The sequence below is a fragment of the Sminthopsis crassicaudata genome, chromosome 5 (genome assembly GCF_048593235.1).
Source record: "Sminthopsis crassicaudata isolate SCR6 chromosome 5, ASM4859323v1, whole genome shotgun sequence".
Taxonomy (NCBI): Eukaryota; Metazoa; Chordata; class Mammalia; order Dasyuromorphia; family Dasyuridae; genus Sminthopsis; species Sminthopsis crassicaudata.
The window spans coordinates 23,694,314-23,721,302 of record NC_133621.1 but is presented as its reverse complement, the minus strand read 5'-3'; the positions used below and the strand labels follow the sequence as shown (position 1 = coordinate 23,721,302).

Below are 26,989 nucleotides of genomic sequence, written 5' to 3'. Positions count from 1 at the left end.
AGACTTCCCTTTCCCAGAAGGCTCTCCTTGGTAGGAGCTGAGCTCCAGTGAGACTCCATCCTCCCGTTGTTGTTCCCCACCCTGGTCAGCCTGTGAATGCGCCATAAGGAAGAGCCTCAGCTTGGATACCTGTAGTTTGTTCAACAGAGTCTATGTTACACTCTGTCCTTAAAGTTTTCATTATCCCTAGTTCTGCTGGCCACCCAAACTGGCTTCAGATTTTACCCTCCACAGAGTCACAGATGACTGGGAAAGTGCCCTTTGCTAAATACAAAATACTATATTAAAGTAACCCCTTATCAATTAAATCATGAACTCTAAAAAAGGTCAATTTCCCTCGATCAGAATTAAGTCCATTCTATGCTATAAATTCTAGCAGAATTTGGTCAAAATAATTAGAAAGAAAGCCACATATCTTTCAAAACTTCTCTTCAACAGACTTATCAAAAAGCTCTACCATAACACTGAATAGTTTGTAAGGGAGTGAGTCTTTTTTAGTGAACTCAGCTTCTGGCATCCTAAGAGAATTATGTCCTACATAAATTAATTTTCCAAATTCTCAACTCCTTTAAGGGTCAAACAATAAATACCCCTTTTAATGCAAATCTTTCTCAAGAAAGTAATATATTTAGCCTATCTTCTTAGAGAATCAAGTGGATAAAGATAATTTTAATACTTCTATTTTAAAAAATATTTAATGATTTAATGATGATCTCTATAATAACTTTTAATCTGAGTTCCTGTGACGTTAATAAATATCATCTTTTCAGATAATTTTGTGACTTAGGCCAATGGTCTCCCCAATAGGAGGTAGATGAATGGTAATACAGATTGCAGATATTGCTGTATTACCCATTTCCTGAAACTCATCCATCTTCAAATGTCCTTCTTACTATCAAAGGGACTACCATTCTTCTAGTCACTTGGCTCTTGCCAAATTCTCCCTTTCCCTCAGCCCACATTCGTATGCCACCAGACGCCAAGTCTTGTCAATTCCATGTCCATAAGAATCTTAACCATTTCAAATCCTTATTTTCCTATTGTCCACGGAAATGTGGGTTACCTAATGTTCAATCTAAGTCCTCCGAGATGCACACCTCCTTCCCTGATAATCTCTGGGTAATTGTAATGTAAACATGTATGACAGCCAGAGAAATTACACAGCAACAAAATTGCCTAATTACCAGTAATCAATAGAAGTTGTGTAATGTAAACATACTTGGGAGATAATGACTGTGTTTATATTTCTGCCATTTAAATCCCTAACTGAAAGGTCTCATTCTTTTTCTGAAGCTCTTTTCAGAAGCTACCTGAGTAGACTTGCATTTACTAAACGAGAGAGAGAGAGAGAGAGAGAGAGAGAGAGAGAGAGAGAGAGAGAGAAAGGAAGGGAGGAAGGGAAAGAGGGAGGAAAAAAGGGAGGGAGGGAAGGAGGGAAAGAGGGAGGGAGGGAGGGAAAGAGGGAGGGAGGGAGGGAAAGAGCGAGGGAGGGAGGGAAGGAGGGAAAAAGGGAGGGAGGAGGGAAGGAGGGAGGGAGGAAGGGATGGAGGGAAAGAGGGAGGGAGGGAGAGAAAGAGGGAGGGGAAAAGGGAGAGAGGGGAAAAGGGAGGGAGGGAAGGAAAGAGGGAGGGAGGGAAGGAGGGAGGGAAAGAGTGAAAAAAGAAAGAGATAGAAAGAAAGAAAAAAGAGAAAGAGAAAGAGAGAGAGAGAGAAGAAAAGAAAGAGAGAAAGAAAGAAAAAAGAAGAAAAGAAAGAAAGAAAAAAAAGAAAAAGAAAGAAAGAAAAAGAAAGAAAGAAAGAAAGAAAGAACGAAAGAAAGAAAGAAAGATTAATTTAATGATACATGCCACATTAGGCAGACATTCGAATTTCACAAAAAGGATCATGGATTTAGATCACTGTTTCTAGTAAATCATATTAAAGTTACTTCTAGTCCCATGGTTTCTGGATGAATTTACTTGAACTAAATAAAATGAGAAATTCACCCAGAAATCACAACTCACTAGTCTACATCACTGGTGAAAATGAAGGGCCAAGCCCGGCACTAAGCGATTGGGAGGGCTTCAAGGCACTCACTGGTGAAGAGTCACCTTTACTAGATTCAAAAATTCAAAATCTTTTATATAGTTAGTTATTCCCATAATCAGCCTAGAGAAAGCTGATCATCGAGTATTATACAACATACATGAGCACATGTGCTCACACGGTGCACATATACATTTGCACACACACACACACATGCACACAGATTCTTAGATTGAAGGCTTCCCTACATTTTTTCCTACATTTTCTAGGCCATCTCCAGAGAACCATTGGAAGGATCTCAGAGGCCATCTATCTACTCCCCTGATTCAACAAATGAGGGAACGGTTAAGTGATTTGGCCAAAGTCATACAGTAAGCATCAGAGAGAGGATCTGAACCCAGATCCTATGGCTCCAAAGACAGAATATAAAGTGACCCATGAAAGGCTCTTTAAATCTCATTATTTCATATCTGAAGAACTGTCATGAAAAACTATTTTCCTTTGCTATTGATATTTGACAAACTATAGTTAGAGGGGAATTTTTTTAAATTAACATACAATTTATACAGACTATCCTGAAACAGTGGATGGAATGTAGGGAGTCAGAGAGACCCAAGTTCAACTGGCCTCAGAGAGCTGTGTGAGCCTGGGGCAAGCTGCTTTACTATTTGCCTCAATTTTCCCATCTGTAAAAGGAGCTGGAAAAGGAAATGGCAAACAATGTCTTTGCCAAGAAAACTCCAAAAAGGGTCACAAAATATCAGACTTCACTGAAAAATATCTAAACAATATGAAAATCATAAAAATATAATTATTGAAAAATGAACTGATTACTTGGGAGATTTTTTTTCACTGACTAAGGCACTCTTGAAAACAAGAGATGATTACAGAACTACAGAGATGTCAAGCCCAAGTCCAAATTAATTGTGTTTCAAAGCAGGAGCACGCCAATCCCCAGAGGAACCCAAAGAAATAAATTAAAGCTATTTTGGCCAATTTGCCAGAATAAGAATTCTGTTCACTCTACAAAGGTGCATTAACCTGGAGGGGGCGGGGCTCCCTCGCAGCCCTGAGATTGTTCCTCCTGCCCTGGCTCAGGAGAAGAACCTGTTCTCAAGCTGGTCAGCTTCTGCAAGGGCCAAGTTCAGATTGCCTCAGAGGCCTCCCCAAGTCACAGGGTGGGGAGGAAAAGAATGGGCACTGGCCCTGGGCCCAAGTAACAACAATGGGCATCTCTCTCCCCCTCTAGGACCTCGGGGTGCTACATAAACACTGGCTCATTAGTCGTCAGGACACCCATGTGAAACAGGTAGGTGGTACATTCCAACACGTCCTGTCCCGAAGGGAAACAAAAGCAGAGTTTGATAAAAGACATGGCCACCAGCCAGAACATGGCAGCAATGGGGCTACGAGTAAATGTGAGGCTTTGTCTGGGGCAGTTCATTTATTTTAGAAATCAGTATTCTAGTGGATGGCCAACCCAGGGGGCAAGGGCTTTTATCTAAGATCCCAAACACGTTATCACATGCTTTTGCCATCAATTAGCCAACCCCGAGGCACTTACTTAGCACATTCAGGTTCTACATTGGGCACTGCCAATAAAGAGAAAACACAGAAAGTCCTTGGCCTCCAGGAGCTTACGTTCCAACATGAAAGACAGGCACATAAGTACAAATAAAACAAAGGGCCCCAAAGAACCATGTGAGGGGAGGGAGAAGGAGGCTTTAACAGTCCTAGAGAGTGGGCCTGACATGGTCTGAGCTGAGTTTGCTGACGGAGAGTCCGTTTCAGGAAGAAAAGACCAAGCACAGGGGGAAGGAGGGATGAGGGGCCAAGCACAACCAGGCTCAGGTCGGCTGTTTCTATTGGAAACCCCCGGATAATTGCTGGAAGCTGTGGGGAAGGCAGACTGGAGTGTGGAGGGACATGAAGCAGGACTCATGAGGAGGTGGTGATGGGCAGAGTACCAGGCCTGGGGGCAAGAGGCTCCCCTTCCCGAGTTCAAATCCACCTCTGACACTGCCTGGGTGGCCCTGGGAAGGCCACCTCATCCTGTTTGCCTCAGTTTCCTCATCTGTATCTGTCAAATAAGCTGGAGAGGGAAGTGGCCAACCACTACAGTATCTCTGCCAAAAAAAAAAAAAAAATGGGCTGTGAAAAGTTGGACCTGACTGGAAAATGACTGAACAGCCAGAACTGCAGGTCAGGGGAAGAGTGAGGAGGGTCTAAATGAGTGTCATGAGCAGCCAGTCTGGGTTGAGGCAGAATCCCTCTATCTGTATTTTGTCATCTTCCAAGTCATCTTCCACATTCCTGGGCGAGTCCTCGTCTCCCCCTCAGAGCATAAACTCTTCTAAGGAGAGACTGCTTCTCTTTCTGTATTTGTGTATCCCGGGTCCAGCCCGCTGCTTGGCCCATGCTCGGCTCTGAGTAAGTGCGCACTGACAGACAGGTGCTAAGTCTGGGATCACCGGGGACATCCACCAGAAAATGTCTAATGGGCAGCTATGAATCTGCCGCCAAAGCTTGGGACACAGGCGAGGTGTGGCTCCCCAGCTGTGGAAGCTCTCCAGGAAGACAGGATCACTCAACATGGGGCAAGGGATGAGAGTGTAGACAGAAGAGAGCCTTACTCAGGTAGTTCAGAGCCCGGGGTGGTGGGGGGGAGGGGCTCAAAGGCCCAAGGATGGATGGGAAAGGAGGCACTATCCTCTGCCAGCACCATGCGAAGCATTTAAAATTCTTTCATTTTAGACAAGAGAACCAAGAGAAAGCAATTTCATGCAAACCCAGATAGAGAATCCAGAGGAGAGGGCAGGTAACAGTGCGAAAAGCCGCAGGGTGGGCGAGAAGGCCAGGGGCTCACTGGGGAAATGGGATACCCAGAGGGAACAGTCAGTGAGTGATGGGATCACAAGTCAGATTGCCAAGAAGCAGGATGGAAGTAAGAAGTGAGTGTGGTCAGTTTTGGTTTTCCCAGGACTTTGTTTGAGGCAGGACAGGGCGATACAGGATGGGAGTATTCAGAATGGGAAAGTCTAGATGGATTTTTTTAAGGATGGGAAGATTTGAGGAGCCAGAGAACAGGAAAGACCAAAAGAGGGGCTGAAGAGAAAGGAGATGATTGTGGCAGCAATCTGCTGCCCAAGATGGGTTCAAGGAGGAACATGTGGGGCTTGGCCATGGCCAAGAAATGGAACACCTCTTCCTAAAGGTCTGGAGTAAGAGAGGTGCTATCACCCATCTCCCCAAATCAACCTTCACAGCATCTCCCCTCAGATCACAATCTCTGCTTTCTCCCCCAACCTCACTCCTAAGCTGACTTTTCACCCTCACTTCCTCCCTACCATCCTAGGCCATAACCCCTATGTGCCCCTATCTCCCATCTGGTAGTCGTGTCTCCATCCGGCCCAGAGCCCACATGACCATCTCCTTAAAGCCCACCTCCGGCCATTTCAACTTCCTGCCAGAGCCTCCAGTGCCTCCTTGCTGCCTTGGGGGGTCAAACCTAAGCACCTCAGCTAACATTTAGAACCTCAGGCCACCTTGGGCCCAGAGACATCCCCCATATCCCATAGTCCTCATCAGCTCCGTCCTCACAGTGGCTGACAATGCCCAGAGCGGACTGCCCAAGTTGGTCTCTCAGAAGCCTCATCATCTGCAATGGGTTGGGGGCTTTTTAAACAACTTTCCTTTCAACGCCTGGGATCCAACAGACTCATTCCAATTCTGCCTTCTTGGGGTTTCTAAGGTACCCAACAAGGATCATTTTCAACCCCATCTCTCCCATAAGCCTCCTCTCAATCTCCCAAGGTACACCTGTTTAGTTGTGAATGGGCTGGACTTCTTTTTATAATAGATTCTGCCGAGATCACTGAGGGATTAAGTGACTGGTCAGGGTCACACGGTATGTGTTAGAAGTGGACAAGCTCTTTATGGCTCACAGCCCAGCTCCCCAAAAATAGTAGTAGTAAAAATAATATAGCAACTCATACATGTCTAGCGCGTACAATGCATCAGGCGCTGCACTAAATGCCTTGCAGTTATCTTCTCATTGCCTGCTCTGCTCTGATGCTCCTCCATGGACACAGCAGGCCCTTCCCAATGACCACTGATTGACTGACTGCACTTTGTAAATGTTTGCTGGACTTGATGAAGAAATGATGGCTGATGTTTTAAGCCATTCCCTCAGTACAAAGGGGAAAGGGCTGGCTTTCTGTTACCTTCCAGACAAGAAGAAAAACTGTTTTGTGAATTGCTGCATGGAATATGAATGAAATGATGACAATAATAATGTTATTAAGAATATTGCACATCCTACTTGGGTGTAAGAAAGAAGAAAATGTCAATAACCATCTAAGTGAGGGTCGGGGAAAGCAGGGCTTTTTAAACACCTTCCTTACAAGGCCTGGCATCCGACAGACTCGTTCCAGTTCTGCTTTCTTGGCGTTTCTAAAGTCCCTTTCAAGGATCATTTTCTAGCTTTATGTCATACATCTCACTTTCACAGATTCCAGAATTCAGTCAAACCCGGACCCACGAACGTTTTACTGTGCCTTCTGAGAATCCACAGAAGCCATTCCCCATGCCAAGAATACAGTCTCTCCTCAACTCTGTCTCCCACAGTCCCCACCTCCCTTCAGACTCGGGGCTAACTTCCCTCCTCTCTCCTGTTCTTTTCTCTCCTCCCATATTTCCATTCCTTCCCTCTCGTCCTCTCTCCTTCATCAAACTCTGGGAAGCCTTCTTGGAAATCACAAGTCATGGGAGCTCTCAATTTCCCCAGAATTCCCCAAGTCTATTAAAGAAGGAAATGGCAAACAAGGCCTGTATCTTTGCCAAAAACAAACAAACAAACAAACAAACAACAACAACAACAACAAAAACCCAAATGGGTCAAGAGGAGCAGGGCAGGACCGAACCACACCAAGAAGTCCAGCCCCGTGCTGGGTGCTGAGGGCCCAAAGGTAGCAGAGAACACAATCCCTACAAAGAACTTCCATAAAGTTGGACTCCATGAACACTGCGGACATGCGGCTGCCCTTGAGGGCAAGAAGGGCATAAGCCAGGAACAGCACAGGAGCTGCCCAAGGTCCCATGATCAAGTGGCTAAGTAATTAGGGCCAGAGTCCAGAGTGTTCACTTTTAGGAAGAAAGGACAGGCAAGCTTCGTGCAGGTGAAAGACTTGCGCCGGGCCTGGAAAGCAGAACAGGGTCTGGACAGGAAGAGGAATGAGGGGGAACCAAATGCAACATTAGATTGTTGAGTTCAGGGGGCAAGTCCATCCAAATCAGTCTCAGGTCCCTAGAGTGGAAGGGACCTTCTGTACCAGCTAATCCAATATTGTCATTGTTGAGATCTGAGGCCCAGGCCCAAGGTCATAACAGCTAATCCCATTCACAGACTTAGAACGGTAGAGTCAGGGGCATCAGCTAGTCTGGGAACTCAGGTCTTCTGCCAATCCAAGGCCCATTCTTCCCCAGGAGGCTGGGAGGATAGGGGTACGAGACAGATGAGGAGATGCTTTGAATGCAAAGCCAAACTATATCCTGTAAACAAGTGCACCTACTTCTTAGAAAATGGGGGAATCTACCTACAAAGCAGCAGGTCACCCAAAAATCCAGTTCCATGGACCAGTGTGTTCCTTGGAGTCCTGTGCCAGAGCACGGCTCCAGAGAAAGGCTGTAGTCCGAGGGAGTTGGAACCCAAAGACCTGCCTCGCATCCTCCCTAGCAGCAGGACTTTGGCCGGGTTACTCCACTGACCCTCAAATGCTTCACCTATGAGGGGGTGCGGGAGATTAAGGCTGTTAGGAGAAAAGACTGGTGCAAAATGTAAGGGCACCCCTGATACCACCAGCTTCCACACCAAGAACCCCAATAATCTGGAGTTTGCTTGAGTCCCATTTAAAGAGCAAACAGGCTTCAGTGGAACGATCTCAGCCCAAATAACGAGCCTTTAGCAGAACCCTTAAAATGCAGCATTAGGTGATTCCAGTGGGAACCAGCAGATGCAAAACATGCACATGGAAACCAAACCTGCTGGAATAGCAGTTCTAGGACACTACGGGGTTGGAAAAAAAGGTGACAGCAAGCTGACTTTCTGCCACTCTTCCCCACCAGCCACAGGATCTCAAAGTTAAAAGGGACCAATCCCCATTTGGTTCAAGGTATCTGAGAAGGAACAAGTCAACTGCCTCCTGAGGCCAGCCTTTCCATTTTGGGAGAGTTCTAAGTAAAAACTGGGCATTCCCCTCCCTGTGCACCAAGCTTAAACGTGTTTTGTGGCATGCTACCTGTGGTTCCCTCTATTCCCCTTCCCCTGCGGAGTCCTTCCAAGACACACAGATTAACATTTCAGGTGCTTTCCTCCAGGCCTCATTCAGCATGAACACATGAGCCCTTCCCCAGCCTGGCTTCCCTCCTCAGGATATTCTCCCTCTTATCAAATGTCTTTCCCAAAACGTGGAGCCCAGAAGAAGATGGGTCTTGGAGATGTGATCAGAGTCACGAGTTATCCCACGTCCCTTTAGGCAACCAAAGAGCCACTGTGTCACCAAGTTCCCAAGAGCCACCTGGCTATACTGCAGCCATCTTGTATTTGTGAAGCGGACTTTTGAAATCATTACTTTATGTTCATTCTTATGCAATTACCTTCTATTTGACCCCCGCTTCAGTCCATCGATTTATGTCTCCAACTTGACTCCCATTCTAGTCTTAGAAGTCCCTCCTGCTTTGGTGTCACTTGCAAATCCATCACACATGCTCTGAATTGAAATCATGGAGAACAATGTTGGGCCACACAGGGCTAAGGACAGAGCACTTCAGCCCCTCATGGGACACTCTGCAAAGGTGACGGGAACCCTTCAGAATGCTCATTGGGGAAGGCCCTTTAACTGAGTTCAAAGTCGCCCAATTGTGCTACTTACTCTGCTCACTGCTGCACCTTTTCTCCAGGAACAGTATTCAGGATCTGAAATGCATTGCCAAGAACTACAGAAACTGTCTACAGAGTTCCCTTGATCTTCCAATTGAGTAGCCTTAGGAAAAAGGGTCTTTCTGAAAGTCCCGTCCTTCTGGACCTCCCGACCTGCAGGGTAGGTCACTATTTACAAACCCCCTCCTGCTCCCAGACACACTGCTGCTCTCTCTTGGCCCTGGCCGGGTTGTGATCGCTCCTTTTCCAGGTCTTTTGCAGCAGCGACATCTCCCAGTGGATTCTTCTCTTATATTCCCTGACTTGGAAACCTTATCAGGTTTGACTATGCAAATGACCCCCAAATCCAGCCCTGGCACCTGCTCAGAGCTCCATTCCCCCTCTCCAAGGGGAGCAGGATGTGTCCATTCAGATGTCCCAAGGACAGGTCAAACTCAACATTTCCACAACAAGTTTCAGCAGTGTTAACCCTCAACCCTCAATTTCCTTCTAATCCCTCCTTGTGTTCATCTAAGCCCCCTTCTCCCAGTTTCCCAGTGCTGCGGCCTCAGTTATGGCTAAGTCTTCATCCTCCCTCCCCAACTCCCTTTCTCTCTGTTCACACAGCCATCGATCCCACTCAGGCCCTCCCCTTTCCCTCTCCCTATCGCCGCCACTGTTTCCCCCAAATTCAACTTCTCCCCAGCCCAGCTCAATCCTCCTCCCAACTGCCAGATGGTGCAGATGGCCCCTGTCATTCCCCTGGTCAGAAGCTGAAGTATCTTTCTAGGATAATTTTTCCAATAAGCCAAACCCCCTTAATTGCTTTTCCCGCTGCGGCTCATTCTCCTGTAGCTCAGGCTAAGGTGGTTTCCTTTTCTCTCCTCCTCCTCCTGAGACCCCGCAGCTTCCTCATGTCGCCTGTCCGTGGGACTCTAAAGGGAGACATCCTGCAGCCCCCGCCGCCGCTCGGGAACCAGAGCTCCCAACAAGTGTTTACGGATGTGCAAATGCGGGCAACAAACAAGGAAGGAAATTAACCAGAGGAAGTGGAACCGGCACCTTTTGGGTTCACACCTGCGGCCGTGGAGCATCCTCCTCCGCTAGAAAGGGAGCTCCCGGAGGAGAAACTGACTAGGATTTCAATACTTCCTTCCTAACTTAACAAATGCTTCCTTAGTGACACTGCTGGATAAAACTTGGGCAACTCGGCTGTCCGTGGGCACTACAAAAGGATTTCTCTTGTCATTTCGGTGCGTTTGTAAATGCTCAGGAAGGAGTGGCCTGGGAGAACAGGAGGGGCCATTTCAGTGACTTTTCCAGATAAATCAAGTTTGCCCCTTTAAACACAAAGTTTAAAGGGAAAAAAAAAAAAAAAGATTTTTAAAAGGAAATTTTCTTAGATGAATCGTATATTTCTTAAAATAAAATAGAATATAACCTTGGATCCCCACACACACACACTTCGGCTAGTCCTGACGTGCTCAGGGATCGTTTCAGATGGGATTTGTTCCTCCACTAAGCACCCCAAACTTCGGGGACCTGGGCATTGTGTCCGATTTTTACATTTTTTCCTTGCTCTGCTCTCCGGATGGCAGGTGACAGGGAAGGGCTTGAGTCCAGCGGACGGTAGGCTTATTTTTTTAAGCCCATCCTTTAAGGAGGGGGAGAGATGACTCTGGCGTTGCCGTTATGCCCCTGAGCGGCACAGGTGCCCACCTCCCACCGCGCCTCCGGAACTTCATCTTCCTTTTCACTTCAGGCCCCCTGCCCTCGTCCCAGAGTCCCCACGGAAACGCTTATCTACTCCAATTTTAATTCAGGACAACCCCCTCCTCCCCCCCCCCTCCCCCCCCGCCCTGCCACTAGACGGTTCAAAACACAGGAATCATCGCTCGAGTCCGGATTGGACGTGGGGGAGATGGGGGAGGGGAGAGAAGATAGGAGGGGGGAGGGGAGAGAAGATAGCGGAGGGGGAGGGGGAGAAGGGTAAGACAGGAGAGGGGGAAGGGGAGAATGGGGAGAGAGAGAGGAGCCCCGAGGGTAGGTTCCGGCCTTAGCTGCTGGCCCTTCCGGGGGTCAGTTGGACCACACCAGTCTAACGGTAGGAAAGATCCGGCTTGGCCCAGATGCCCCCTCCCCCTTAACAGGAACACCTGCAGGCCGAAAGCGCCCCCAAGCACCCCGCAGACTCCCAGACGGGCACCCATCCTCGGGGATCCGGAAGCGCGGCAGAGGATTCCCACAGCCCCAAGTGCGGGGGCCAGCACAGAGTCCCAGGGCGGTCGGCATCCCCCTCCCCGCTCCAGCAGGCCCGCGCCTCAGTCGTCTCCTCCGGGCAGTGGGTCCGCGCCCCTCCCCCAGGCCGGCCTTGCCCCACTCACCGGGCGCGGGGGAGGACGCCCTCCTTCAGGTCGATCCGCCGCTCGCCATGCTCGCCCCGCCGCCGTCCCACCCCCCCTCCCTCCCCCGGCCCCGGCAGGGCCTCGTTCCCGGCCGCCGCTGCCCTTCAGCCCCGGGGGCGCCGCCGCCAGCGCCGCCGTTGGTTTTCAACCAAACGCCACTTTGGGGGCCACCAACCGGCGCCAGCCGGACCAATGCCGAGGCTCCTTCCTCCGCTCGGCCGGTCCCCGCCGTCCAATCGCGAACGAGCGTGCTGCGGGGTGCGCGGCGCCATGGCGACGGGTGACGCCGGCTTCGCGGTTGCCATGACGCCGGGTGAACGCGCAGGTTCCGGGCCCCGCAGGCTGCCCCGGGGAGGCTAGAGGCGGCGCTCTGGGGCTGGAGGCTTCGGCGGGTGCCTCCGGGGATCCCGGCCCATCTCGAGCCCCGGGGGGCCCGCCTGAACTTGTCCGAAGCTGCTCTCGCTGGCCCCGCAGTGGAGAGCGGGCGCCGCGGGCGATGACCTAGCTCCGGGCGCGAGCTTCTCCCCGTCCCGTCGCGAGAATGAGCATCTTCGGCACCCCCGAAAGCTTCGAGGCTTGCTCGGAGCTCAGAAACGTGGCTTCTTCCAAGCGCCTCGGCTTTCCCTTTTGGGAAATGAGTAATCGCATCCGTGCAAGCGCGTCCTCTCTAGCTCTATCAATCAACGGGCCTTTATTAAGCGCCTACTATTACCCCTGACTGAGCAGGGGAAGTCCCGGGGACTCCCGACTGCCTATGGTTCACCCTCCAAGTGCCAGCGTTTGTCCGGGAGACAAACTCGGGTTTTCCAATGCAGACAATACAATCCAAAGGATTACAAAGGAAACCGATTCTACTGAAATACAGCTATCACTTTAAAAAAGGGAGGGGGGGAGGGGCAGCGAAGTGACGCTGTGGACAGAGCACCAGCCCTGAAGTCTGGAGATCTGAGTTCAAACGTGTCTCAGACACTTGATACTTCCTGGCAGTGTGACCCTGGGCAAGTCACTTAAACCCAATCCCTCAGGGGAAAAAAAAAATCCAAGTTCATTCGCCTACCAAGCAGTGTTCCTGTCTTAACCCCTCTCCCACCTTTCTCTATCCCTGTTCATGTACCTGGCATCCCCCCAGTTCTTCTGTTTCTGCCTTCAATCTGCTGGCTCCTAATTTAGTAATTTCTTGGAAAGTGCTTGTGAACTGCCCGCTGGGGAGGCCTGCTTCGGGCCAACAAATCCATTCCCCTGCCACCAAGCCAGTGCCGAGTTTCTGCCGAGATTCGCTTTAGTTCGCAGTAGAGACATGGTCATTCCATACTCATTGGTTTCCCATTTGTGCAGCATCTCTGAAGAATCGGGGTCAGACCAGGAGCCAGCAGATTTGGTAGCGGGGAGGACAGAGAATTTTTCTGGAAACCATGAAGATGCGCTAGCACACTCTTTGTGCACACTTTAAAACTCAGCAGGTCTCTTCCTAGCGTCTCGTTCTCTAACTTGGTGTGGTATCCCCTGGTGCAGCAGGTAAAAGGCAAGGACAGGCCGAGACATTGGGAAGGAGCAATCAAACTGAGAAGCATGCTCAGAAGCACATACTATGGGCAATCACTAAGGATGTAAAGGTTTTGTTTTCCAGCAGCTTGCAAGGTAGCCATAGGAACTAATCAAAGGAACGGTAAAACTTTATTGTATGGCGAGATCTCTAAAGGGAGGGCCACTTAAGAAAAGGCAGAGATGAAGGGATATATTTCTTAGACAGCAGGTGAGAAGGGACAGTAGTCAATACAACACAACCAAATCAGTCACATGCATCAGGATTTGGCAAAACCATTTTTTAAAATAAGGTTCAAAAAAAAAAAAAAAAAAGCTTCCTGGTAAAGGAATCTTGATGTCCAAATTTGAAAGGAAAAAAAAAAAAAAAAAAAAAAACATAAGTAACCACCTTCCTCAATGGGGTGACATGATTCATAATGAAGTCTCAACCTGTCCTTCCAATTAAAGCAGACCTTGTGGAAACTGGAAGGTAACGGGTAAAACTAAAAGTTACAATAATTCCCTGCTTTTGAATTTGGCCTAACCTGCAACTTCTAAATAAAACCACATAAACCCAAACTTGAAGGCTGACAGGCAGTAGTTCTTTAAAGTCATAGAAAAGAGAACAGGTTTCTCACAGCAGTTCTAAGTGAATGAACTCTGAGGCTCTGGTTGGCCTAAAACAAACAGGGATCATGGGCGGCTTTCATTCAACTCCAGCTCCCTAGCAGGGGTAGATGATGACCTTTGGAGGGCTGGGTTGTGCCTTTTTCCACATCTGTTCCTTATCTATCTCCTGGTTTCTCCTTTCTAAATTCATTTGGGGGGAAGGGGAGAAAACCCGGCATTCATTTTTCTTCACCATTTTTCATCATCCTCATAATGGATTTCCTAAAGCCAGAATTAAAATACAAATTAAGAAAAAAAAAAACAGAATATTCAACAAAAAAGTTCGGTAGACTTTTATTGCTTTTGTCAAATTCAGTAACATTTCAAAAAATAGTTTTCTTCTAATAATTATAAAACAAATTTGAAAGGCAGGATCTTTCACATTATAGACATGTTGAAGAGACGTGTACTTCATACAAAAAAAAAATATCAGTTCTACATTTGGAGTAAGATTTACCTTGCACTGGATTTTTTACAAAAGAAAAAAAATGCTATCGTAATTATAAAATAATCATAAAAAATTGGAATTGTACTGTGTAATTACACAAGTTACCAAACTGTATATAAATGAACACTAAATTCAATTTCTGTTCACTTAAATGTGCTGAACATTAGAAGACATCCCCCATACACAAATCATATACAATGTATCAACAAAAGAAAAAGTTACAAATACCAAGTGAATCACTATTTTAATAAATTTGATTTTTTTTTTAAAAAGGAAAGATCTAAATGTTTAACACATTACTCCAAGTCAGTTTAGAATGTCAACATGTGCTAATTTAATAAAAGAATCTTTATTCTATTCAAACTAATGGTTTTCCTATAATTGACACATTTTAAAGGTTATCAAATAAAAAGCACTTTATATTAAAATATCACTAGACAATTTTTCCATTTAGAACACTATTCCAGACTCCAAATGTCTTTGAAGTCTTAAATTTACTTTCTAGAAAATAAATTATTGTTGGTATAAAACAAAAGATATCTTTCACATTTGTACTTCATAAGATGTGATCTACATGAGTAATTTAAAATGTTAAATTAACATAAAAAAGAAAATTAGAAATCATCCTGGTATTAATGGCCTAAACATATGAAATCTGCATTTAAAAACTATCACCATTTAAACTGCTTAGCACATTTACAGAATGTATGTACACAATAAAACCCCTTTAAAGTAGCAAGCTCTCATATTACACCCTCAATTTCAGATGATTTTTGACAGAACATTGATTTAAACTTGCCTTATGAAAGGGCAAAAGTTACTGTATATACATATAAATGCATTTTGGAATCTGAAGAAATGTTTTACTAATTAAATTGGCAGATATTTTTGACTGGTAGAGAACTCTAATTTTTAAAAATTAGTGTATTTAAATTAAGCCCTACAAATTTTGCAAAGACTTGGCAAATATGAACACTGTATGCCACACTGCCTTTTTCTTTCTTAAAAACAAAACACCACCCCCTTACAAAAAAATTTAAAAGATCTGAACTATCTCAAAGTCCCCAAAAAGTGGGGATGGTGGGGTAGGGAAGGGGGAACGTATGATTGACTTTAGCATATCTACTAAAACTAAAATAGAAAATCATTCTTTTATTATGAGAAGGTTTGTATGGTTAATTTAAGAATCAAAGTCTGTTGTGAAGATAGTTAAACCTCAGTTGTTCAAAATCCGGTCTCATCATAATTCTCCATATCTATAAATAAACAATCGAGGGAAGCCAAAGGAATGAATGTCCTGAGGTGGCTTGAGTAGCCAGGTTATATTCAGTAGCACAAAGCTCCATCCCTGGCAACCAGTGACATCAAGAAAGTGCTGGATTTTTTCTTTTCATTTATTTTCAAAATGGACTATAGATTGGCTTAATTGTTGTGCACCCTGAGGTAAATCAGTGCATAGTAATTAGTACTGCTCATTTACACCATTAAGGCAACATTTTTATCTACACAAAGCAGGTCATATCCTTCACTGTCTTATAATGCATACTCCATCCATGATTTTTCTTTTTAAAACAGTGAAACATTTAAATAAAGCAAGCAGTAAATTACTTAAACATGAGTTACCACTGGTATCTTATGGAATACTCATATCAGATCATATTATTTGTCAAAGTAGTTTAGACGAAGCAGAAAATATCAACTATGAAGAACATCATTCATAGAAAAATGATTTTGAATGTAAAGTTTTGAAATTCATGGTTTTTCTGGCACAAGGTAATTTACATAATTAAGCAAAATCACTAAAACACTATGATCCCAGGGTACTTTTCCCTTTAAATTTAATAATTACCACATCCTATAAAATGGTCTGGATCATGAACCCTTTGATGTCCCATATCCAAGTTCAGAAGGCTATGGGGAAATCTTAGCACTCAACAGAAGATATTTTAAAAAGTTTAAGATGAATAGCAAATAAATGGGTCTCTTGTAAATGTTTATACTGTTGAAAATAAAGAGGAATTATTTAAATGGAAGCACAGTGAGTTACGAGCACCATGGATAACGTTGTGTAAATCAGTTGCTGGTAATATTCAGGAGGACCACAAAAGATATAAGCTAATGCTGACAATCTGGCTTTCTAAAGACAAAAAGCTATATTTCTAAGCTTTCATTTGAGGTGGAAATTATCCACACAGATAACACAGAGAAGAAAATGTTTAAATAACTAAAGAGAAGCATTTTTGTTCAATTGGAGTCAACCAATAAGCTTTGGACACTCTGAAACTTACTCTTGGTTCCAAAAAGTCATGATGGGTTCTAATTCCTGCCACATTATTTATGATGTGCTCTAAGTTCTATCCTTCATACTACTCCACCTTTCCTACAAAGAAATCTCAGACTATCAAATCAAATTTAATTTTTGTGTCACTGACACCATTTTACAGATTTCCATACTAACTCAATACATGGTTAGCTTTTATGAATTATCCTCTTGCCAAATCAGTTGCGCAACCCCATTCATCCAGTCCTACAGGTTTAGTAATAACAATATTTATTCATTTCATGTTAGGAGTTAACTCCAAACAAAGATTATATAAAAGATGACCAAAAAGACTTACTAGCTTGGGTAAAAAGGAACTTAAAAGAAAAAGACAAAGAGGAAAAAAAAAAAGAGTAATCCAAATTGTTTAAGTAGGTATGTCACCAATAGTCTGAGCTTTACATAAAATGTTTAATTTCCTTGAAAAACACTAATATGGCAGTGTTTAATATCAAATTTGTGAAATTTGTCAACTGTATTCTTTCAGGGAATTAATCATAAATGTAAAAGAGCCCCAACTATTTACATGAACACATGTACTCTACAAGTATATGCATTACCTTAAATTTTGTACAGAATTTAATCTTTACACCAATTAAAATAAATAAAATGTTAGAAACAAAACCAAGTTAGCATTATATTAAATATGTTCTATACAATGGGAAGAATGGAAATGTAAACAGAAAATCCAAGGTAATTCTTAAGAACCCATAAAGTAATACTGATCATAAACCCATTCCAGAATTCTGACTCCTGATTATTTAATCACACTTCTTTTAAATGAAAAATAATCAAGAATTGAACCTGATAACTAAACTAAAACATTCTAAGAAAATGAGAGCAAAAAATGCTTTATGGGATGAGAGAACATGTCCTTTACACATGTTTTCCTAAATTTGACATATAAGAGAACAGCTAACAAAATGATGGTCAACTGTAATCAAGGATTCATGAAAAAAAATAAAGACTGTAGCAAAGCCTAATGTCTTTCAAACTACTGAAAACAGTTGTTTTAGAGTGTCTAAAATGATCATTATGAGTAGACAGAGTAGTTAACACTGGTATGGGGGTAAAAGTATATTTTAAAAACACCTACATTTTGACTTGAGTATTATCCTGGAAAAAGAGGGTGGATTTTGTTGTTGTTAATGTTGTTACTGTTCTTTTTAGCTTTTAAAAAAAGTGAAGGTCATAAATACAAATCCTCCAATAAATATTTCACATTTACCTCTATGGCTAAAAATCCATCTCTGGAGAATATCAATATGGCCACCTGCACAAAGAAGTCCATAAAACCAGAGGAAAACCAAGAAGCTACTTGTCATCTACTAGGCATGCTACCTTCTGTTTCATAAAAACCAACAAAAAAAGATTCACGTTTTTCCATGAAACTCAAAACAATAATTGGGGAAAAAGTGAAATTTTTAAATAATTCAGATTAAAATTCACAGAGATCTCTCAATAATAAATATAGGGACAAATATAAACTAGGGTTGATTAACTTTTGGTACACATACAGATTTTTCAGAAAAAAAAATACACTTATGCTTTTCCCACATCTTCCTATTTCAAAACTGAAAAGTAATTTTTCTAACAGAATAAATATTCAAAGGATAATTAATAACTATGTACCTTACTCACAAGAGACCCACCTTATTATATTTACAGTCACTACTGTGCTCCTAGCATGTAAGTCAGACACTTTCAAAAAGCACGGGAGTCACACTTTGGTGGTATGGCAGCCAAAAATTGTCTATACAAACACACAACACACACATAATTCTTCTTGGTTTAGTTCTATAATGATGTTTCAGCATCCACATATTTCCTTGTAGGTTCATCTTCAAGATTTATTTTCACACTCACTGGTTTTTCTGGGCTATTTAAAACAAAGAATAATAATGAAGAGTTTAAAAAGAGAAACAGCAGATTTTTAAAATGGTTAATTCTTAAGCTATCAACAATCCTTCATAAAACAAAATTATCTGTCGACATGAAACATTCAACAACTTGACGCTGCCGTTATCTCAGTGAACTACTGATTTGGCCTATTATGTAGTGGTTATTTTAAGCTCATTTAATGACAAATTTTCGATGAAAAGAACATTATTATGAACATTATTGGCTATTATGACTAACTCTAATATCTATTATTATATATTATATTGTGCATATGAAGACTGACATGAATGAAGTTATTAACAGCTTATTATTTTAAAAAAGATTTACAATTAATTTTTTTTATCTGACTGGGAAGAAAGTTCTCTAAAATCATTCAATATACAAGTAGACTTGATAATTTTGTCAGATTTCTATACTCTAATATTTAACTGAAAGTTGATATACCTTAAAAACTGAATCTTTCTACTAAATGTTCCAAAAGTTATTTCTAAACAATTTAAAATGTTTCTAAAAATTAATCATAATTGGAGGAATTCTGAAAACATAACATAATAGGCAAAAAAGAATAATAATTTCCCCAAATTCAATTCACTCTAGCAAATACTGTGCATAGTAGCATATATATGCTATACTGTTATGGCACAGAAAACTAAGTTTTGGCAATGTCAAAAGTGCACCACCTTATATAATACGGACTGAAGTCAAATACACAAATACAAAAATCCAGATAGTGCAGATATATTGGGACACTGCTCTCACATACATGTAAGCCACAACACATATTTATAATGTAACAGTTTACTTGCTGTATAAAATGACCCGCTAACCTCAATTTTAACTTCCAATAATGAGAATATTTCCAACAATACGCTATATAATTTGTGACAATGAAAAAAAAGAGGTAAATCATGATGAGAGGCAGACCTGGATATGACCTTTAATATTTTAAAATGTTTATAAAGGAAGACAAGACTTCCTCAGAAGCAGGATTTGGTTATCTTTTACAAGGTAAATATGCACTTACCTAGGGGGCGTCCAAACGGGGCCAAAATGTTGACTGGAGGATGAGAGGAAAGGTGAAGAAGGAAGGATGAGCTGTAAAGAGCTAAGAGGCAAGTGAGTTCAGTGAGGGTTTCAGAAAAGAAAGCAAGGAGGAGCTGGTACTACAAGAGACTCCTCTACAAGAGACTTGGGAGCACAGACAAGAAAAAGGTGAAAATGAAAACAAGAGCATAGCTAGAAGCAAATGAACTTGGGATATGCTGGTGCAGGCAGCTCAGTCCAATAAAACTGAGTGGAGAAGGAAACTACCAGTGTGGCAGCTCCTTCCTGCAGGCAAAGCCAAGAAAGGAAGCGGCAATGGGGACCTCCCATCACAGAGGGGTCCAGAGGCATGGGGCCCCAAGGCCAACAAGGGAGAATTCAGTCAAGAATGGTAAGTGAAGGGAGAGAGAGACCAGCAAGAGCCACGCCCACAAGGGCTGAAGAGGGAGAAGGCAGCTGTTACTTGTGCCGCCTGACACTATGAGTACCCACAGACTCTTTAGCTCAAACCTCTGTGAACTCACAACAGTGACAAGACAAGAAAATGGCATAAATTGAGTCACCGAGGCTCTGGAGACTCCCTTTCTTTGCACCTGAGGGGGCAGGTAATACCAACAAATGATCCGAAGACAGCAGAAAGGAACACGTGGAAGAGTCAGAAGCCGCACTCGCCCAATGGCCCAAAGGGAGGGCGAGGGAGTATGCACACATGAGTACTGCGTCCTCACCACCAGCACTGGAGTTACGGGTAAAATGCTACATCAGAACACAGCAAGGACATGATCATAGCTACCTCATACTCGGCCTGGATGCTTTGGCGCTCTCGGTGCTCATGGCAAGGGCTCTCCACTGGGCGGTTTTGGCCATTTCATCTGATATGTTAACAACTGATGGATCAACACTGGAGAACAAACACACTTCTTGGTTAGCACAAGGTACCTGGCAAAGCACAAATGCTGTCACCCAGACCATCTACAATGTTTCCTGGCATCAAATTCACAAGGGAAAAAGTCACCAAAGCACGTAAAAGGCCTAAAATATTATTCTAAAACAAGATGCATAAAAGCTCACAATTATCCTGGAGGATGGCAAAGCCTGGACATTCTGTTTCTAAATATAAATCTATAGCAGGTTATGTGTATTCTCTCTAGCTTGAGCTACCCCTGAGGCAAATTTTCCAGCAGTGGGTGCTGCTTTAAAGAAGAGCAGTGATAAACCCTTTTGTGTGCAGGAGAACTGAGAATCTAGGTGGTGAATCCAGGGCCTCAAGTCAATGCCATTTACATATCACTTAGAGAACTGGGGGAAAGAAGGAAGAAAAAAAGGATTATAGTCATCTTCAAGAATTAGAAGTCATGTGATAGATTAAGACTTGCTCTGCTACCTCAAGGGCAAGAAGGTGAAAAGAGGCTTGGTTTCAGGCCTGATCAGAAGAAAAAATGTTCTGATATAATAATTCAAGCTATTCCCAAATGAAATGGACAGCTTTGGGGAATGGAGCACTCAAGCAAAGGTCAGATGGTTGCTGTTATGTGCTCTTTTCCGATTATGAAATTGTAGAAATCTATTAAAAGGATAGACTGCACAATTCAAAGACTATCAACAAGTTTCAAATGTTCACTGCTAAAGGTTTAGCAGTGACAGAAGGAATACTGATAGCAAATGACTTTACAGACATGATCATGACAGCCTAGCTCAGTGTTTGGGAGGCTCTGAAGGAAAGTGTGGGAGAGAAGAGTTATTAGACTGACTACCGAAAGAAGAGTCTACAGAGCCGTTGTGCTGACCTCATTGTTGCATGTCTTACAATCTAGCAGCCCCATGCCAAGAAACAGAATTGTCTTAGGAAGACTCTATCTCCGGGCAGGATCACCAAGCATTGAGAACCTTTCTTGAACTAAGCAAACTGTAAGCATTCCAACTCGGCTGCAGACAGCACAACTCCACCAGGCTGGTCCCCTTGTTTGAATGCTAAATGTACACTTGCCAAAAATACTTTTTATGGAGAACTCACACAGGGCAAGCCTCACAAGATGGTCAAAAAAAGTGATACAAAGACTCTCGAGAACTTGAGGATTGATTATATGACATAGGAGACACTGACACAGGTCCACCCAGCATGATGTGACTAACTCCATGAATACGCTCACTTGTTTATGACTTTCGCAGAAATATTGTACATGTCAAAAAATTTTGCTACTCTCAATCTTATCTGTTATTAATAAGATTGACTTTTCCCCATGTCTTTGTTATTTTCACTCCTTCAGATAGCCCACACTCAGTGCCTTCACAATTTGTTTTATGAGCAAAGCAGAACTGAATTAGCTGAAGAAACACAAGATGTGCAAAGTTACAGAATCCCCCTCCCATGTTCATAGGGACTATTTGTGTCTGAACGGTGGCAGGAGCATTTCGAGCTCGTATTGGTAGATCAGCCACAGTCGGACACCCTAACATGGTGGTGCCATTTTAGGCCTCTTCCAAAATGAAGGACAACAACCAACTCCCTTCTTCCAAGTTCTTTCTGCCTCCTCAGATGCAGTCTGCTTACAGGAACCATGCAGCTGCTCATTGCCTCTCAGGGGAACATCATTTCTTCATGACAGTTACAGTTCAATGCTTTGCTACCACACAGGAACACCAACATATAACATAACATTTGCCTTTATTTCCATGAGAAAAGAAGTCAAGAGAGGATCTTTTCAAGGCAATTCTGAAGGCAATTCAGCGAGCACTCTTTCTCTTTTTCAACTATGGGACCAATTCTCTCTGTATTCACATCATCTGTCTCACAAATACACAGATATACTCTGAAGATTGCCTTTTCCAGGTGCCCAATATGATGTGGGTAAAAGACATTCTTTTTCTACTTGGTGTTTTCTGCTTGCATAATCTAGTATAACTTTTAATTACATATTTATTCTAGGACATTCTGCAGCATTCTGAGGCTTGATACATTTAGTGCATTGTCCATAAACAGGCATTTCAAAAGGTCTCACCATATGCAGAGTTCCTGATCTACTTTTCTTTTGAAATGAATCTCTTCATCACAGCTGTAATAACTATCACTCTTTCTTTGTCTGATAATTATGTTCACAAAGGATTACTGAACAGCATCATTTCTGTGCTTTTATCATGAATTATTCTGATGTTATTGATAGGGAACAATTTGTTGGAAAAGAGACTTTAAGGAGGCCTTTTGTTTTACAAAAGCAAACGCTTCTTCAAGATCTAAAGATAAGAACAAGGAGACATCATATTCCCTATATCTTTCAGTAAACTCTGAAAAGTAAAGATGTATTCACTTGATTATCACTTGTAAAAGATTTCCCTCTTGCTGACAAACTTCAATGGAATGCCTTGATTTGTGTATAATGACACTTACAGAAATTTTGTACAGGTCAGCAATTATTATTGCTCTCAATTAATCTCAATAAGATCTGACTTTTCCCCATATCTCCTTCAGATACCCTGAATATTAATCACTCAGTACTTTCATGATTGTTTCTCCATCAACCCACTACTTCTGTGTGTGTACATACACATAAACACACACACACACACACACACACACACACACACACACACACACATTTGATCAAATCCTTCTCTTTAATGATATTTTCATTTCCATTATGAGAACATCCAGGATTGTGACACTGGGATCCTAGCATGGTAGTTGCACTGATTTTGTTGGTGAAAAGTTGTTGTTAGTTATCTTTACAAATCTCAGCCATTTTTATTCTACTTTTTGTCCTTCCAATTTAATCATTAAATGTCACCAGGATGGGTTAAATTGCCACAATTTAAAAGTCTGCTACCTTTTTCTTGCTTGAAATCATACTCTTCATGAGGTTCACCATCCTTTTAAGATTTTAACTTTCTAAATGAGTTTATATTCTAAGGTGGTATTGCCTTTAGCCCCCTTTTTTCTGCTTGGTGAAGAATGTAAATGTTTGCTAGGGTGCTTTCTGAGAGCTTTTGGTCTTCCATCAGGTACATGTCAGTATCAAGGTCATTTCTGTTGTTTATTTCTTTTTTTATTGATAATTACTTTTAAAAATATTCTTAATATGCCAATTTTTCAACTGTATATCAAATCCTTTTCTCATAATTCTTTCTGAATTTTCTCCTAAATGGTCAGTATTCCGAGTGACTAAATACAAAAAGAAGATTCATGAATTAACTCTTAAAACAATAACAAGTCTTTTCTTTCTGTTAAAACATCTTTCACGTTATTGTCATTTAGCCCCACTAAATCAGGGTCTCCCAATTATTTTCTCAAAGAAAGTGACCCTGTTATAAAGTTTAAAAAATTCTCTATATATTACAAGTCTTAAAACTGTCTCTTTCTTTTTTTCTAAACAAAGCCTTTTCATATATATTTTTTTCTTGCCATTCTTACCTTTTCCCACCTTTGCAGTTAAGTAAATGAATAGAGTGTATGATGATTTATGTTCTCTTTATCCTCAATATACCACTACTGTAACACAAGATGACCAAAAAATTCATGAAATAATGTTTCTTTTTTACTTTGAAAGCACGATAACATAAATTTCACAACTCCTTTCCAGCTCCTCAGGGCCCATCCCTCCACTGTGATATCTATTCACTCAAAAAGGATCTCATACTTGGAGTACCAATTACCAAATTAAAGTATACAAACAGGCTCAATATTGTGATGCTTTTCAGTCTCTGTCCCTCTTCTTATCATTCCATCACTGTCATAATCGGGCACAAAAATAGACATTTAGTCAATTCATGATTACTGATTGCTCAGGAAAATTCACCAAAATTCACTTTACAGATGGACTCATGAGACAAAGGAAATGATACAAGAATCTTTAATAAAAGTGTCCAAAGAATGGACATACCTTTCCCAGCATCCTAGATGACTAAAACTTAAAAAAAGTCATGATCACAGCAAAACAGTATCTTCCAAATTATCGAATCCAACAACCTCACTGCCTAAATGAGCAAACAGGGTTCAAAAAGCAAAATGAATGTCCAAAGTTACACTGCTGTTAGCAGAGTTTGTCTTGAACTTGGGTCTTTAGACCCAAAGATCCAAGACCAAATTTTTATTTGGGTGACAGCAAAGAACTGGAAATGAAGGAGACAGTCATCAAATGGGAAGTGGCTTCACAAATTTTGGTATGTGAACACAATAATGAATATGTGCTATAAGAAAATAATATACATAACAATTACAACAATGTAAATGAACTTAACCACCACACAAAGGAGAACATTACAAAATTATAAAGAAGCAGCATGGCTCTAAAGAAGAGATAGAAGACGACACTCCAACTTCTGAAACTCCACATGAGTTTAAAAATAAGAATAACTTGCTGAACAAAACGACCTATTCTAACCAAATTGGAGAGCAGAATGGATTGAACCAGTGTAGACACATACATGGTTAATATGAAACTTTTAAATTTTCGTATAGAATTATATAAAATTATATAAAAGTAGGAAAATATGGAAGTATTGTCACTGAACAATTTTTCCTACTTTTTCAATGCATTGATTAGCTGTACTGACTTTTACTCTGCTTTTTCTTTTTAACTTAAAAAAAATGCTATTTAGGGACAGCAAGGTAGAGCAGTGGGTAGAGCATCAGCCCTGAAGTCAGGAGGACCTGAGTTCAACTCTGGCCTCAGACACTTAATACTTCTTAGTTATGTGACCCTGGGCAAGTCACTTAACCCCAATTGCCTCAGCCAAAAAAAAAATGCTATGTTATATAAGACATTTTTCAGAGAAGAGGAGGAAATATACTGAAGAAATTTATATAACAATATATTAATAAAATTTATTTAAAAATAAAGATGAAGTTGAATTTTGTAGAGGCTGCAGCTTTTTGTATCAAACAGCATTATTCATTCCTGATATAAAAAAAGAATTAATTCATGAAAAATACAAAGATATACACTCTACATGGTACAATATAATTTCTGAAACTCCACATGAGTTTAAAAATAAGAACAAATAACTTGCTGAACAAAATGACCTACGCTAACCAAATTGGACAGCAGACTGGATCGAACCAGAGTAGACACATACATGGTAAAAAACATTAATAGTAAACACTTTATGTATGCTTGCTGCTTATTTAGGTATGAAAGGGATTCTTGTTTTCAAGTTCTTCATTCTAGCAGTCATTAATAACTTTTACTCCCAAGCTCACGGGTAATTACAAAACCTTGAGAATTATAATATTTTTGGAAAGTATATTTTGTGGCTTAATCAACCAAAATATGCCTTCTTACCCCTTCAATCCCAATCCACTTTCCCCCATTGACAATGCAAACAAAGCAAAATCTATAAAACATGTCTAGTCAAGCTAAACAATTCTCCACATTGACAATGTCTAAAAAGAATTCCTCTCACTTAGCACTGAGTCCTCGTTCATGAAGTGGAGAGCATGTTTTATCTATAATTTTTATCTATAATTCTTGAGAATGGAGTTACTTAAACTTATACAGAGATGTAGGGTAATAGGAGAGAATAAATTCTGCCGCTTTATACATTCAACATATAATAAGGAGGCTAAGCAACCCTAAAACAAAAATATTCTAGAAAAAGACCAACAGGATAACTGGTCTAAGGCAGAGAGCATGTTCTAATGAAAACTTCTCTCTTCCCATATAAATTTGGACTTTAAAAGAACTCTACAAGGAGATCCCTTTTCCCAGGCTGGAGGACACATATTCAAGACACCAGTGAAAATTACATGACATGATAGGTAGCCACTCCCTGGAGTCATTCAACTTTACAGCATATCACTTTTTAAAAAGGTTAAATAACCTCCACTTAAAAGGAATATTAGAAAGCTCATTAGACAACCAATAAAGAAGCATTTATTAAGCACTTATTGTGTGCCATTACTGTTCTCAAAATTAGTTTGTAACCTAACCTCCTGGGGATATGAAATGTATTATTCAAAAATAAAGTTTGCTCCTACCTGTACTTGAGGGCCTTGACTGGAATCTGCAGGAGACTACCCCCTTCAAAGGGAAGGTGCACAGTGTCACTATCATCAGCGTGAAGCAGCCGTTCAGCCTCCTAGATGGTACAGGAGCAAATTTAAGTTGTTTTCTTTTCTAACTTTGCCCACTCCCGATCACTACATTAAGGACTAAGACACTGGATTAATGCTAATTTCAAAGAAATATTTACTACATATTATACGTTAACTAAAATGAAAACAAATCTACCAAACTATGCAAACAAATTACTAACATCACTGTGACTGAAATAAGTTTCAAAGAACATGAGCTCCATGAAAGGCATCAAAACTAGTGGGCCACATTCCCCAATTACCTCAAAACATTTCCCAAGTGAAATTTGAACCAGTTTAAAGTGAACATAGGAAATATTTAAGAAATTTTTTAAAATACATAAAATAGAAATGATGTTACTATATGGTTTTCTAAGTCAATATGCTGATGGGCAGGAATTCTTATGTATGATTTTAGTGGTCCCTGTTTTTTAGAAGAGTTTCATACCATTAATCTACATTAATATCTGCAGCATATAGTAAAAACACTCCTTTTGAAAAATATTTATATTTATAAATATATTTATTTATAATTTTAATATTTATTTTATATTTATAATTTATAATTATTTATAAATTTATAATTTATATATTTATAAATTAATTTTCTCTTCTACTAAGAAATAGAAATCCTCCTAAAATATCAACTTTTATGAAAAAAAGATTTAAT

At 41.5% G+C, this 26,989-nt stretch overlaps 2 protein-coding genes across 15 annotated transcripts in view; both read right to left on the bottom strand.

Moving 5' to 3' along the window:
• Positions 1-11,466, bottom strand: part of NEK10 (NIMA related kinase 10) — a 223,887-nt gene extending 212,421 nt beyond the window's left edge. For all 4 annotated transcript variants that reach the window (XM_074268058.1, XM_074268060.1, XM_074268059.1 and 1 more), the window contains exon 1: positions 11,326-11,466. The gene's annotated coding sequence lies outside the window, so the exon portion shown is untranslated. The remainder of the gene's footprint in view (positions 1-11,325) is intronic.
• A 2,342-nt stretch (positions 11,467-13,808) lies between these two features.
• Positions 13,809-26,989, bottom strand: part of SLC4A7 (solute carrier family 4 member 7) — a 115,566-nt gene continuing 102,385 nt past the window's right edge. For 6 of the 11 annotated variants that reach the window (XM_074268066.1, XM_074268067.1, XM_074268062.1 and 3 more), the window contains 4 exons: positions 26,224-26,324; positions 20,047-20,154; positions 19,234-19,314; positions 13,809-18,186 (listed from right to left, as the gene is read on the bottom strand). In XM_074268066.1, the coding sequence (XP_074124167.1) occupies positions 18,105-18,186; positions 19,234-19,314; positions 20,047-20,154; positions 26,224-26,324 (372 nt within the window). In that variant the 3' untranslated portion in view covers positions 13,809-18,104. The remainder of the gene's footprint in view (positions 18,187-19,233; positions 19,315-20,046; positions 20,155-26,223; positions 26,325-26,989) is intronic. The other 5 variants (XM_074268070.1, XM_074268068.1, XM_074268069.1 and 2 more) reach the window with 2 other exon arrangements.